This window comes from Eublepharis macularius, chromosome 1, assembly GCF_028583425.1.
Source record: "Eublepharis macularius isolate TG4126 chromosome 1, MPM_Emac_v1.0, whole genome shotgun sequence".
In the NCBI taxonomy this organism is placed as follows: Eukaryota; Metazoa; Chordata; class Lepidosauria; order Squamata; family Eublepharidae; genus Eublepharis; species Eublepharis macularius.
The window spans coordinates 213,756,286-213,772,000 of NC_072790.1; the positions used below are offsets into that span (position 1 = coordinate 213,756,286).

General features: G+C 45.4%; 1 protein-coding gene across 2 annotated transcripts in view; it reads right to left on the reverse strand.

The window, feature by feature from the left end:
* Positions 1–12,546: 12,546 nt before the first annotated feature.
* The window catches only part of LOC129339666 (uncharacterized), a 107,137-nt gene continuing 103,968 nt past the window's right edge, over positions 12,547–15,715 (reverse strand). For both annotated transcript variants that reach the window (XR_008597992.1, XM_054994251.1), the window contains one exon: positions 12,547–14,329. Coding sequence is in view for 1 of the 2 variants with exons in the window: in XM_054994251.1 (XP_054850226.1) it covers positions 13,728–14,329 (602 nt within the window). In the remaining variant the exon portion in view is untranslated. The remainder of the gene's footprint in view (positions 14,330–15,715) is intronic.

The following is a 15,715-nucleotide window of genomic DNA, read 5'->3' on the forward strand; positions in this document are numbered from 1 at the left end:
GGGCGTCGAGGCCTAAGCAGAGGCTTGACCTCGTCGGTGGCAGGTTAGAGTTGGGATTTGAGAGCGGGCCGGTGAGTACCCTTGGCACATCCTCATTGGTGGGGAGTTGGGGTCTGTCAGGAGCGGCTGCGGCCCTACGGCTCAGCTGTGAGGGCAGACTGCCTGGTGGGACCTCCCAGACAAGTCCTTATCCCAGGCTGTATGGCTTGGGGTGTTTGGAGCTTTATGGGGGGAACCATTTGCCTGGCCGGCTGGGCCCAAGCCATCTCCGTTGGATGGCTCACACCCGGGGCAGTGGGTCTCGCCCAGGCAGGTTCAAGGAGAAGGTCCCATGGTGACCAATGGCTTGACCTGTACCGCTAGTTAGCTCCCCTTGTTGCCGCTGTTAAGGTTATGTTGTTGCTTTAATAAAGTAGCCCTTAGTACCCAAAACCTGTGTCTGCCTCTTGCTTCCGACTAGGGTATCAAAAGAATAGCTCTGTTCCTGACCAAATTTGGCAGGTGAGACCTTTTTATACTTTGCTTTTCTGAGGCAAAGCCCACCTTCTTCTCTTTGTTTGCTTCTCGGCTCTATGTGCAATTTCCCTACTTCCTTATCTTGCTGGTCCTAACTGGCTTTGTTTACTGCTTCTGTGGTCTTGCTGTTTCAGCTATTTCCTGCACATCTATGCATTCAAGGCTGAACAAGCTAAGCTACTTCAAATTGCTAGTAATATGGCATTGTTCTTGCTCATAATTTTGCTCACAATGGGAAAAGTTGGTGTTTAGAATCATTATGGCAATAGTAGATTGCTGAAATATTATGAACTCATCTATCTTCTCTCCATCTCACATCTCTTGCAATTAATATACCTAGTGGGCATCAGATTTCCAGGATGAAATATAAAGAAGATGGCTGTAACTCCCCCAAAGCCTAGTGATATAGTTTTCTCCTCCTAGAACTGTATAATTTCCAAATGCAGGTAGAGTACCACAAATGCAGGTGTGTTTTTAAAGGCTATCTCTAGAGTATGATGACATTAGTCATATCATCGGATGTCAGAATTACATATAATTTCATGATTTGAGAGAAGTACATCTGTACATGACACATTAGCGTATAGGACCAATGGATCTACAGAGTAATGAGCATGCTGGCCCCATCCCCATCTGCGTCCATGCATAGGTTTTCCCAAATATATGCTATTCATATACTAACTCTATACATGTAGGTTTTATCCTTATGAGCATGCATAGGCACGATGCCTATATTTGGGTAAATGCGTGCAGGAAGTGGCAGAGCTACAGAGAAAGACAATCCCCCTCTTGATTTGCCACTGATCTCCTTTTATGGGATCAGGGTTTTAGTAAAAGGTTTCTGGGTATTCCTGTTAGCAATTCTATGCCTCATGGATAAGCCTTGTGGAATGCAACATCAGGTTAGGATCTAACTTTTCCTTCATGGGTGGTAGTAGTGATGGTATTTTTTCCCTACAGGAACCCTTAATAGGAAGAACTTTAACCCATTTCTTTCTGGAGGGAATGAGTGTTACCTCTGAAAGGGAGCTTTGAACCCACCACCTGTACAAGGGGACACTGGATCCCAGCCATAGCTTTCAGTACATATCCTGAATGCCAAGCGCGCAAAGATTTTTTTTTTAAAGATTGAGTGCTCCACTGGCAGAGAAAATATGAACATCTTTGTATGTTGACAGGAATAAAATGTAACTTGTCACCACGGCTGATATCCTGTATTGATGGCCTATTGTAAGATACACAGATGCTGCAGAGTCAGGGACATAAATATTGATGGGATCACTGAGAGTTTTTGAACTGCCTTATGATTTTGTTTATAGAGGCACTGCTGTTCTGGGCTGGAATCGAAGTATAGCTGTGGAATCACCCCCTTTTAACATGGGAAATGGGTAGGAAATCAAGGCACTCCACTGTCCCGAGGATGGCTGTCTAGTCAGATTGTTTTAATTAATTTAGGGATGAACACAACAGTCCTTGTTTCCTGGGGATCTGAGTATTTTTGTTTGTTGAGTTTTGCAGCAAAACTTGCCATTTCAATGACACAGAATGCTGCATCCATAAAAGTATCTAGGATTTATCTAGTGCCTTTGAAAGTTCAAAGTGCTTTTCATGCATTTCATGCAATGTTTAGAACAACTTTGGTTAGTATTATACCCATGTTATGGGGTTTTGGCTGTGTGGGGACTTTGAGGGTCAACTTTGCTTTACCAAAGCCCCCAAAGATGAGGGGAATTTGTTTGTTTTGTTTATGGTGTGCTTTTTGTCACAGAAGCCTCATGGAAAGGGATAGATGGCAGAATGGGAAGGGGAAAGTGAAAAATGGCATCTTGGCTATGAAAGTGGCAAGCTCTAGGGTTGTAAACAGGAGGGAAGTCTCCAGACCTGCTGGGCAATAAAGGCTTATTTGCCCAGCAAGGTTGTAAGGAAGAAGAAAGTGGGCACGACTGAGGAGTTGCAAATACAAGAGCTCTGTGGCTGCCTCTGAACATAAAGGGAAACTGGGATCAAAGCACAAGGACCCACATTCCATTGGCCAGAGGTGTACTGCTTCCTTCATCATACTGCTTCCATTGGCCATGGTGTACTGCTTTCTTCATCAGAGAGTGGGCTTGCCTGAGGCCACCTAATGAGTTCATAGCAGGAACTTCCTGAATGGATTACTCTCTGACAGTGCAATCTTAAGCAGAGCTACAGAGTCTTAACTCCATGGGCTTAGAAGGCTCCTAGCTCTGCTTAGGACTTTATCTTCAGTTTCTGAGCTGCTGTGCTACAGCAGCTTTCAAAAGAGGCAACTGATCTAAAAATAAACAAAAGCATTTTTGAATATGATGAGTTTTATTAGCTTGCATTACACTGTTGTAAAAATATAAGCAGGGACTCTTTTTAAGATTAAAAAACAGAAGCATAGCTCACCAGTACCAGATCAGGGTATCATAATGTGTTTACCACTACTGTATAGAAATTAAATCTCTTTGTTTTTAAAAATTATTCACTTACCTCAGATGTAATTGACATCTTTCCTTCAGTACTAAGTAGATAATCTTTTGTTTTGCTTTGTTTTTGCCTCCCAACCAAGAGATATTTAATTTTGCCTTGGGCTTCCCCAGTCAAATCAACCTGGTACTCTGCTGTTGGTCTAAGGAGGAGCTGATCCTCCATTCCTTTATTGTTCCATTGTCTCTCTGTCCTGCATTCTTCTTAGTTCTGATTTAACCAGGAGGATTAAATTAATTCTAGACTTGAAGCAAGTGCAGTTTGCTGCAGCTTTTGATTTATTTCCTTTCTTTCCCATACTCTGTTATATATATGAATGTGTATATTGATTAAATACTAGAAAATGCAGTCTTTTTTTTTTTTAATAAATTTTTTATTTTTCATAGCTACAAAACACTACACAAAACTATCACAAGGAAAGGGGAGAGGGAAGGGACAAAGGGGGGGTGGAAAAAGAAAAGGGGGGGAATGAACTACAAACACTAAACACTACACTTCAATGTTTCCCTTCATACTGTCAATACAAAAATAGCTCCATAAAATAATGATGGAGTGGTTAATCATACAGAGAATAAACATTTCAAATTCTGGTTAAACTTTCCTCCCCCTTCTAGGTCCCGGACGCAATTCTCTCTGTGCAACTGCTGTTGCGATGCTCTCCTCCTCCCCCCCCCTCCGGCTCCTCCTTTTCTTCGTTCTTGGTGCAGCAGAGTTCTGGGTTTTTATTCTCAAAATCCTTTAGTTGATCTTCTGATAATATCTTATAGGCCTGATCTTTATATCTGAACCATATTCCTTCCGGGAATAACCATTTGTACTTTATTCCATGGTCCCTCAGAAGTGCTACAAACTTTTTATATTTAAAACGCCGTTTCCGGACTAGAAATGGAACGTCCTTCAAAATCTTGACTTTCAAACCCATAAAGTCCAAATCCGCATTGTATGAGTTATATAGGATGGTGTCCCGAATCTTTTTAGATGAAAAGTCAATAATGATCTCACGAGGCAACTGTCGCTTTGTTGCATATTTTGAAGAAGCCCGACGGACCTCCAAAATGGCGCTTTTAACCTCTTCTTTAGTCGTCCTCGCGGGTGTCGCCAGTAATTCCGAGACCAAATCCCACAGATCCTCATTTTCCTCCTCTTTCACGTTTTGGAGACGCAAAATTGTCTGCGTTCGTTCCACCTGTAGCCCGATCAGCTGGTTCTCCACCAACTTCAGGTCCTTTTTTGTAGCCTTCACAAGTGACGCACTTTCCAGAGCAGACTTTTCTGCCCCCCCCCGCTGCTGCCTTAATGGTTTTCACCTCGCTTTCAATTAAGCCCACCCTTTGATCAGTTTCGTTCAGCTTGTCAACAAAGGGTTTTTATAGCTTCCACACCGCCCTGCGTACCAACTCTTCGAGCGACTCCCCCTTCTGCAAGGTAGCCGAGATTGACTTACCGAGAGCGGGACTTTGCCTCTTTGCTGCCATTTGGGGGGGGGGGGGCGCCAACAAAATTCTGGAACTCAACGAAGGGGAAGAGCGAGTCTTCTTCAGATCAACCTCTCCTTCACAAACGCTTGTAGAACAGAAGGGATTCGCTTGTTTACAGGCTTCCGCCTGTTTCTTTTACTTGCCGTTTCTCGTTGCCCGGCGGCACTCGAGGCGCCGCGCACATCTGCCGGCCTCCATAGGGACAAACGGGCAATTCCCCCCCCGCATTGATTTCGGGGAGTTCTTCCCGCCGCGTCCCGGACCCTGGCTCCCTCCCTGGGAGTCCTGGGGGCTAATCCTTGCGGGTCAGCCGCCCGGTCAGGGTGCCCGGTCGTTTCCTCCCAGACCAGCCGAGAGGAGCGTCCGGCATGGCTGAGAAAATGAAACCGAATCCTAGAAAATGCAGTCTTGATGTGATTACTCATGGTAATTGCATTGAGATCTTTTTTATATACAGTGATTTCTTGATACACACATGCAGTCATGCATGTTAGTAAAACACCACACAAATGGGATCATGCCAAACAGTATCTTTGCTGTGTTTTATCATGGTTATGGGCGGCGGTGGGGTGCGTGTGAGACATGAATGGAAAAGTGTGGCAATTGGCATCATACAGAAATTTTAAAATGAAGTAATAGATTATTCCTAATGTATTGGTTCCACTTCAGAGACAAGACTAGGTAATTTGGAACTTCCAAATATAGGAAGATCTCTGGATTAGGAGAATTTCACACACATCTCTAATTTGTCCCATTTCTTGTCTTCTATTTTTTAAAATGGTTTGGATCTACTGGTAATTTCTGCAGACATTCTGTGGAATGTGGCTTCCTTGTTTCCCTCATCCCAATGCAGCCCCAAATGCCCCCTGGAATTCTGCTTCTGGGGAACAGGGAAGCTAGTGTGGGGATCTTGGTTTCAACAAGCAAAATCAAGCAGAAGTTGAGGGGTTAACAGACTAAAACCAGTAAGATATATACTCTTCTAAGCCCACAAACTTCAATGGACTTAGAAGAGTTAGCTACATTTAGAACTGCAGAGTAAATCTCTCTGCTTCCTGCATTGTCCCAATCGGAATTGTGGCTGTGCCTACCTGCTGTATTCCTTTTATGGACTGATGGACAGCTGTGATCTTTGCCATGTCTAGTTGGGCCCTGAATTATTCCCTAACAAGCCATGAGTGCTATTTTAAAAAATCTGAAAAGCATCTGTTGTTGATGTTTGATTGAGGAAGAAAATCATTGCCTGTGTCTATGGTAAATCACAATGGAACTTCTATTTTGAAATTCTGCCTTAACAAAGAGAATTGCTGGTCAGGACCGTGCCAATTTTTTCTTTAAAAAAAAATGAGAGCAATTATTAGTATGGGCAGAAAGGTTGTTGGATTTGTGTTTATTAATGTGATTATCTGACAGTAGCCCTTTCAATCGTTTTTGTAGATGTAGATTTGGCAGTTGTGTAGAGGTGATGCTTTATTCTCCTTCATGGAGCTCCTGTCTTTCCTTATTGAAAAAGTATTATCTATTTTCTTCTCTTAAAAGATTGAAATAACACCTCCCCCAGCAGACTGACAAAAGCCCAATAAAGGGTCTAGAAAAAATTGATCTATCACGTTGGTTAGTCTTTTTCTTATTATTTATATCTTGATTGCTAATAATTGCATGTGCTTGATGTTGCAAAAGAAAATTCATTGGTCTGTGAAACACATGTTTGCTCTTTGATACATGAGGATTTTAGTGTGAAAAGTTTATTTTTTATTTATTTATTTGCTTTATTTATAATCTGCTCTTTTCATGCTAAGACTAAAGGTAGATCACAACTATATACAATGCAGTAAGAACTAACATCTGAGACCACATGCAGTGAAAACACAGTATAATACAGAAAATAAACCAGCATTATACTGGAGAACAATGCAGTGAACCATTGTATTATACACAACTACCATAGTAATAAAGCTGAATTACAAAATTAAAGGACAATGCAAAAAACAACAGTATAATATACAGAATGAAGACTCCCTTGAATTCCACAGCTGTTGACTATGTTAACTACAACCTTATTCAAGGATATTCAGTGAAGTACAAAAGTCTGGTGATTTAAGGCAAGGCTAAAATGATAGAAGGAAAAAAACCTGTGATCCTGAATCCTGTGCACTCCAAAGCATCTACTACTCCATGGCTCTTCAATTCCATGGAGGGAATCAACTTTGCACTCTCTTTGTGCTCATGGCACATCATTTACAGAGCTATAAATGGGAGCAAATCTGCTAGAAGTGCAGCGATGTAGAAGGGGTTGAAGGTGTTTATGCTGTATTCAGGAGTAGACAGGAAGCCAACATAGGGACTGACATGAGCAGCACAGTGAAATATGTGCCACATGGGGAGAATGATAATAGAGACAAATGATTTTGGCAGCAAAGTGCTGGATACAGGGGAAGGATGCCACTAATTTAGAGCAGCTAGAGATAGAATTCAACGGGATCTGAACACACTGGAAAAGTGGGCAGATTTGAATAAAATGTGATTTAACATGGATAAGTGCTGGGTTCTCCACCTGGGTAACAAAAATGCAAGGCATGCATATTGAATGGGGGATATACTTCTAGGTAGCAGTGTGTGAACAAGATCTTAGGATACGGGTGGATGGGAAACTAAATATGAGCAGTCAGTGTGATGAAGCAGCAAAAAAGGTGAACACAACCTTGTGGTATATCAACAAAGGCATAACATCCAAATCACAGGATGTCAGTGTCCCACTATATACTGTGTTGGTCAGGCTCCACCAGGAATATTGTGTGCAATACTAGAGGCCTCGTTTCAAAAACAATGTAGACAAATTGGAACAGGTGCAGAGTAGAGCAACCAGGATGATCAGGGGCCTGGAGACAAGGAAAGACTGAGGGACCTGGGAACGTTCCGTTTGTAGAAGAGGAGGTTGGGCGGGGGGAGAGGGAGGGGGAGACATGATTGCTCTCTTGAAGTATTTAAAAGGTTGTCACTTAGGGAAAGAAAGGGAGATGTTCCTGTTGGCAACAGAGAATAGGACTTGCAGTAATGGGTTTAAATTATAGGAGGCTGGACATGAGGAAAAACTTTGTGTTAAGAGTAATTCAACAGTGGAATCAGCTGCCTAGGGATGTGGTGAGTTTCTCCCAATTAGCAGTCTTCAAGTTGTATCTGGACAAATACTTGTCAGAGATGCTTTAGATTGTTCCTGCATTGGGCTGGAGGTTGGACTAGATGGTCTGTAAGGCCCCTTCCAACTCTATGATTCTATGATTCATTTATGACACTCTGATCTTAGCAGTAGCAATGCAGAGCTGTTTGGAAGAGTGGAAAGCAACCCATCACCCACCCCCAACTTCTAAAAGTCCCTGCAGCACAAGTCTGAAGGTGCACAACAGTTTTCGCAACCTCGCTTGTGTGACAGCGTCCCACTAGGGGAGTGAAGCCTTGATTTTGTAAACTCGTCTCCTGCTGTACCATGGAGCTGTCCCAGGTCTTGTAGCACCTAGAGCTGTACCTTGGAGCTGTCCCAGGTCCTGTAGAACTTCAGTCAGACTGGCTATGTCTGTGCTGTAATGTCTCTAAGTGGAGCAGTTCCCCAGCACACCTGAAAAATACTTAGTTTCAGTGTGTTCCTGTTCCTCAGTTGTTGGCATTCTTGGAGTTTGTAGTGTGTAGTTTGTTTGGAACCTTTTTGTTATGCCAATAAACTGACTTATCTACTGCGTGGGATGTCTGAGTGACTTCATGAATATTCTGTGTGATCTGAGCTGATACAATGATGTTACGATGTCTGAATTCTGTTTCTAGAGGCTATACCTTGCTCTCTGCAGTACTTTTTAGAATGGTTGAAACAGGGCACAAGCTAAAACACTCAAGAGTTTTTCTTTTGAGGACTCATGACTCACAAAAACTGGTATTCAACAAGAGTGTGAACAATTTATAAAGGGGAATGGAGGTACTTGCCTGTCGTTCATCCTAGATATTTATAACTGCAGCTGTCCTAAACATTTTAGTGGCTGCATATCTGCAAACTCCTTGTTCGGCTATGATTTATTGATGGAGCAACTCCCAACAAAATCGTACTGTGGCAATAATTTCTGCTATATTTCATTGCTTCAATTCAGGTTATACCTTTCCTCTGCTTTATTTACCTTGGCTCTTAAAGTGAAGACTTGAACATAGCCCATTATCATATGCTGTGCTGCTGACAGCTGTATCTCAGATTTCTGAGTCAGCATTAGACTGTTTGGATATTCTGGGCAACAAGAAGTTTTGCTTAAATGCTGAGAACTTCTAAAAAAAAAAAGACCATTGACACTCAAGCATACATTGTTTGAAATGCCTGGATTGCACTTTAATAAGTTGCATCTTTTTTCAGATACCGTGAAGATGTGTTAACAAATCAAACGGAGTGGTATTGCCACGAGTTTAGCATTCACAATATGGCAGCACTCAGCACAGCAGTTGGCTGGGTAGCTTCTGATCATACATACTTGATTACTATGCCCTGGGTAATCATAGGGTGTCTCTTTTAAAAGCAGCTAAGTTATCTGCTGCTTTGGAGGCTGTGAAGCTGGTGGCATTCAACCATCAATGGCATCTTCCCACTCTTCTTCCTCTCTTGCTCTTCCCAGCCAGGATCCTGTCCTGTCCTGTCCTTCTTTTTCATTAATAAGTTCTATATTTCCCAAAGGTGTACGCTAACATGGCTAAGAAAGCCTCGGTCAGTTTCCTTTTCAGTACGGTTGGTACATTCCTAACCAGAGTTTCACCCTTCTAAGTTCATTGAAATCAATGGGCTTAGAAGGGTATAACTCTGCTTAAAGATGGCACTGTTAGTATATTACTTTGGAGGAATACTGCTCTGCCGATCTGAGCCCAGGAATCTAAAATGAAAATGACCAATGCTTTCTTAGCCATGAAAGTGTGCTTCTCTGGGAAACATAGATACCGCCCATTCAAAAACAGAAAGAAAAGGATCCTGGTTGTGGACAACTTATCCTTAATTGAAAGCATCTTTTTCATAAGTTGCTTTGGGGATGGAGAGCAGAGAGAAAGATGTAGCAAAGCAGTGTAAGGGAGGGTCTGCCAATAAAAAAAAATTGCAAGGATTTTTGAACACTCAAAAATGATTTTTCTGGCATCCAAGGTTCTGATAATAGAATGCTTGAACATCCTTACATATATAAAGCAAGTCAACATTGCAGCCTGTGCCCAGTCTAGGTACTGCTTGTTTGGCTTGATAATCTTGTTTCAATGATGGAGGAGCAGGCATGTTTTCCCTTCCTCCCCCATTTCCATGCCATCTGGCATGGGCACCCTGTTCAGAGGTGTTTTCCACACAATGAAAGGCTCATGTTGTTTCTGTGTTGCTGCAGCAACTGCGGATACAGCACATCAACAGCGGTGCTTCAATGCGGTGGGTTTGCCTGCATTTCCCTTGCCACGCTCCTGTACAACAGCTGGTCCCCTATGCAACCTGTCTCTAGTGACCCCTCCTGATGACCAGTTGCTCCTTCACTTCTCAAGGGTGCCATCCTCCCATCAGGAAGGGGGAACTAGCAGGCAGGTTGGGGGTGAGGGCGGACCCTATTATTAGCCAGTTGCTCATTTGGAAGGGACTAGGGTAAGGTTTTTTGAACCTGAGGAATTCACAGCCTGAATTCTCCTTATTTACCCTCACCATTAGTGCCTATGTGCTCTCTGGCTTGACTCCTTGTTTGTCTGCTTGCTCCTAAACACTTGCTCCTAAACAAACAGCAAGTCTTCTTGATATAACTCTAGGACTCTACCCACTTCACCACTCATTATTTCAATTGGGCCAGACTTATAATTCACACTGAATCCAACAATACCTTGCTTTAGAAATTACTGATCCCCCCCACCCCCGCGGCTCCCCATCCTTCACAGTGATGGATAACCCCTCTTTTATTCTGTCACTGCTGACATTTGTTGCTCAGTGGCCTGGGGAAGAGAAAACAGAATCACAGTGCTCTTCTCTCTCATTGTGCATTGCATATTTAGTGATACAATAATTCCCAAGAGCATTATAATGAAATTAGCTTTCCGTATGGAAGACCTAAGTATCTCATGTTTGCCAAGATGATTTTAAATTATGGTAATACACTTTCCTCAGATGTCCACCAAAGCTTAACAATTAATTGGCAATGTTATTATTGCCAATTAGCAAAATAGCAAAGAGCCCAGTAGCACCTTTAAGACTAACCAACTTTATTGTAGCATACTCTTTCAGGAGCCACAGCTCTTTTTGTCAGATGCTGTGGCTCTCGAATGCTTATGCTACAATAAAGTTAGTTAGTCTTAAAGGTGCTACTGGACTTTTTGCTCTTTTGCTACAGCAGAGTAACACAGCTAACTCCCCTGGATCTATTGCCAATTAGGGGTAGAAGGTTCAGACAGCATTCCCAACCAGGGCTACTCAGAAGAATCCCACTCAGGTATATTCAATGGGAATTACTCCCAGGAAGGTTTTCTTAGGATTGCACTGTCATTATGGTAGGTATTCTTTGCACATCCAGAATGAGATCTGACCTATACGTTCAGCAGAACAAGGTGGTAGAGTCAAGTGTACCACTTCAGACTACACATGGAATATACAATTTGAGAATGTGCTCCATGTAGGAAACTCCATGGCACATCACAGAGAAAGGGTCTAGTCCATTGCCTTATTTGTAGGAGGTTATTCATATTGGGGAGCATTAAATGTTGTGATCTTACACCTGATCTTGAAAAGGCAATTTTTCAGAAGCTAGTATGATTGTGCACTAGCAGAGCCCCCAGCCTGGCAGGGGTTCCTTCCCACTGGGTGGATCTTCCATTTCCCTAATGTGAGAAATGTCTGGAGGCAGTGCTAGTCTAAGCCAAAGCAAAGTCCACTGCAGCTTTGCTTAAAGGATGGGGGTCATGTTGTTATTTATTTCTTTGGGTAATTTATTGCTCTGCTTTTTCTCTCCAATAGGTTATCCAAGCAGCTTACAGAAAACTTAAGTAAACAATCAAACAGAATACCCCCCCCCCCAAAATCCCACATCATAGTGCATCCTGGGCAGGTTCTGAATCTAAGTGGTCATCTAACTAGATGGCCACAGGTTTGAGCCATTGTCTAAGAGCCAAGGGACGAGAACCCTTTGCCCTGCTAAATTTATGCACAGGCAAAGTAAGCTACAGATTAAGGCCTCAGGTTTTAAGGGGCCCTGAAATATACTCCCCCAATTATTACATTACCGTTTTTGAAAATACTACTGGGCTTCTTAAAATTAACCTAATTTAGGGCCTCAGCAATGTCTTGGTGGCCTTTTGGCTGCTGCCCTCTGGCTCATTCCACCTCTAACTTGCCAATAGGAAGGAAACAAACACACAGCTGAAATGATGTGTAGCTGACTAGATATTTCCCCTACAATTTCCCTCCCTCTGCCCTTATCAGATATCAGGCCCTTCTGAGGGACAAAATGATTTTTTTGGCCTCTGGACTTCATTGGATAAACAAATGAGAATAAATTTTGCTAATCTTATTAAAACTTACTTTGGCTTTTCTCTAAACTCTGCAGACACTTATTCTGTTAAGCATCTCCCCAATTTATCCTGAATTTTACTTTAAGTTAAAATTCAGGGTGGGGTCCACTTTCTCCTTGGTGTTGTACGGTTTCTAGGATTCTAAATGTGAGGGATATGGTTGAAGGAAACAATATTAAAAATGCATGTGGTAAATTGTGTTGCCATTTTGATTGAATATAAAAGTTTCCTTCAGATTCTTTAATTCTTGTATTAATCCTAAACTGAGCTTTAAAGAATGCCCTGGGGGTAGGGAGCAACAGGCATGTGAAATTTCTAATTAAAATATCGTAATCCACATATACAGCCAGGGACAAGCCATGGATTGTTTTTCATTAATAAATATGTGCAAGGTTTAACCTGTCTTAATCCCTAAAAAGCCCTCTTCCAAGATGTTTGTTTTGGATGCTGCCAAATGAACTATTGCAAGCTTAGCCGTAAAAAGAAACAGACACAGGCTTGGAGATAAATGGCCGTTTATTAATTAAACTACAACATATAATAACTGTAACTACGGCAAGGGCCAACTATGCGGTACAGGTCAAGCCACGGGGTCACACCTGACCACCGCCTTGGCCTGTCTGGGCGAGCCCCAAAGCCCCGAGTGTAGGCCATTCATAGAATGGCTGCAACCCGGCCAGCCAGGCTAATGGATCCCCCCATCAAGCTCCAATCGCCCCAGCCGTACAGCATGAGGGAAGGACTTGTTCCTGGGGATCCCCGCAGGCGTCTGCCTGTGCACTGGTAGCCGTCACAAGCATACCGCACTGCTGGCAGACCCTGTTCCCCCACGTATGGGGGAAATGCCACTGGGTGCTCACCGGCCCGCTCCCTATTCCCCGAGAATCTCCTGCCAGGGAAACCTAAACGGCACCACCCCGGCCAAAAACCATCACCTCTGCCAGCAGTGCAAGGTAGGCGAAAAAACCCCCGCACCAACAGCCAATACGGAAACAGGGGCAAAAAATTCCTACCTGGCTCTGGTAACAGCAGCCGGCTAATCCTGCACTACAACAGGGTGAGGTGGGTGGGCCGAGCGAAACCAGCAACTGGGAGGCCGGGAGAGCGGAGCCGCCTTCTAAGGCTCAGGCTCCGCCCCCGGCCAAGTACCCGTATGCCCGGGAAGGGAGTCTGTCTCTTTCCCGGGCAAGCCTGCAAAACATGGCCCCCGGCTAAGCAGCGTTGCTGCAGCCGGGAGTGCCAAATTGCAAGCTTAGCCGTAAAAAGAAACAGACACAGGCTTGGAGATAAATGGCCGTTTATTAATTAAACTACAACATATAATAACTGTAACTACGGCAAGGGCCAACTATGCGGTACAGGTCAAGCCACGGGGTCACACCTGACCACCGCCTTGGCCTGTCTGGGCGAGCCCCAAAGCCCCGAGTGTAGGCCATTCATAGAATGGCTGCAACCCGGCCAGCCAGGCTAATGGATCCCCCCATCAAGCTCCAATCGCCCCAGCCGTACAGCATGAGGGAAGGACTTGTTCCTGGGGATCCCCGCAGGCGTCTGCCTGTGCACTGGTAGCCGTCACAAGCATACCGCACTGCTGGCAGACCCTGTTCCCCCACGTATGGGGGAAATGCCACTGGGTGCTCACCGGCCCGCTCCCTATTCCCCGAGAATCTCCTGCCACCGACAGGGCCAAGCCTCTGCTTAGGCCCTGACGCCCCACAGGTGGCTCAAGGCCAACCTAAGCCCTTGCCGTAGGTCGTCCAGAAAAATCTCATTGCCCTCCGGCGATAAATGCACGCCATCATCCCGGTAGAGATGGGCAAATTCGGCCTTAATCCTAGGGTGCGGTAAATAGATCCCCAGGCCTTCCCCCAAAGGTTTTTTCATGGCCCGGTTGGCTTTACGCCGAGCACCTTCAATAGCCCGCGGGTCAGAAGCCTCACGCCACACCCGGCGCTGCAACATTTCGGACCAGAAAATAAGCACGCCCGGCCACCGACGACTTATTTCACGGAGGTCCACAGTTGCCTGCAGTGACAGGGCCTTACCCTGCACCAAACCAAGGTCATTACCGCCCAGGTGTAAGACCAAGATATGCGGGGGCGGACCCTTCCGCCCCCTAAAAAGGAGTGGCAACAAGGCAGGCCACCGAAGGCCACGCCGTCCCAGCCACTCGACCGTGGCCACAGCACTGAGCCCCAGCTGGGATCCAATCGGAGTCCGTCTGGCTTGGTGAGCGGCCCAGAACACCATGCTGTGTCCACAAATCACGATCCTGCGTTTCAAAGGGCCAGGCGCCGCACCTAAGAAAGAGCAGTTAGCAAGGGCTGTCAACAATGGGACAAAGGGCGTATGTAAGATCGAAACGCACCCGACCTCCACCTGCCCACCCGTTGTATCGCTTGTTGAGTGTAACCCATGGCTGCAGCAGTTGAGGCTGCCCCAATCCGAAAGGAATGGGTGCCGAATTTGACCCCTGATAGCCCCAGCCTACCAAGGGCCTTCTCCGTAACCGCCCAAAACTGATAACGGGTCAGAGGAGCCCCGTCAATGTGCCGAAACAATGCCCCTTGGTCGTCACCTCGCAGCTCAATATAGTCCCTAAGGGCACGAACCGGACAGAGCTCCCGCTCTGAGCAGGGGCCCAAAACCAAAGTGGTGCCATGCTGCCTCTGGTCCGTCTTAGATCGACGGATCGTAACGGACACCTTGTCCCCCACAAACTTGATGTCCTTAGCCAGCAGGGCCCTACCGGATGTATCCGTACGAGCCTGCACCACCAACTCACTAACACGCAACGCACCAAAAAAGGCCACTAAAGACGCTGCATGAAATAACCTCTGTTCATAGGGGGAGGAACAAATGTCAGGCCAAGTGGCTCCCAAACCCTTCAAGACAGTAGGGGAAATCGGCTGCCGCTGATCCTTAGGAGCACCAGCCTCCCTAGACCAGCCCTCAAGCATCTTCCTTACCCTAAAGTCGCCAGTGGCATCAGCAAGGCCGCGAGCCTTGCTGACAAAAGCCAGCGCAGCCAAATGGCCCCGAATAGACTTAACTGAAAGACCACGTCTATGCTGCACCACACAAAACTGCATAAGGTGCTCCGGCGAGATGGGCCAAACGTCCGGGAGACCCACAGCCCTCCTAAACTCCGCAAACTGCCCTACCGCACGGTCATATGCCCTCCGGGTACTAGGGGCTAACGCTGACTGGATCGCCTGGTTCGCTTCCACCTTCCAAGCCGCCACAGCTCGCAGGGCATCCGCGCCGGTAAACGATCGGCCTGCGGGGCAAGGAGCCGAAACCGATCCATCTGTTGGCGAGACAAAGCGTCCGCCACACCATTACTAATCCCTGGAACATGCCGGGCCCTAAACAATATATTCAGCTGAAGACACTTGAGGGTAAAGGCCCTCACTAACCGCATAACTCTAGGCGACTTTGAAGTCAAGGAGTTAACCACATGAACCACCGCCTGGTTATCGCACCAGAAATGTACCGTGTGGTTCGCCAACTCCTCGCCCCACAGCCAAACAGCGACCAGCAAGGGAAAAAATTCCAGAAACGTTAAGTCCCTAGACAAACCCTGCTCCGCCCAGTCAGGCGGCCAACGGGCCGCACACCAGTGCCCTCTAAAATACACTCCAAAACCCAGGGAACCTGACGCATCGGAAGTAACCTGCAGCTCA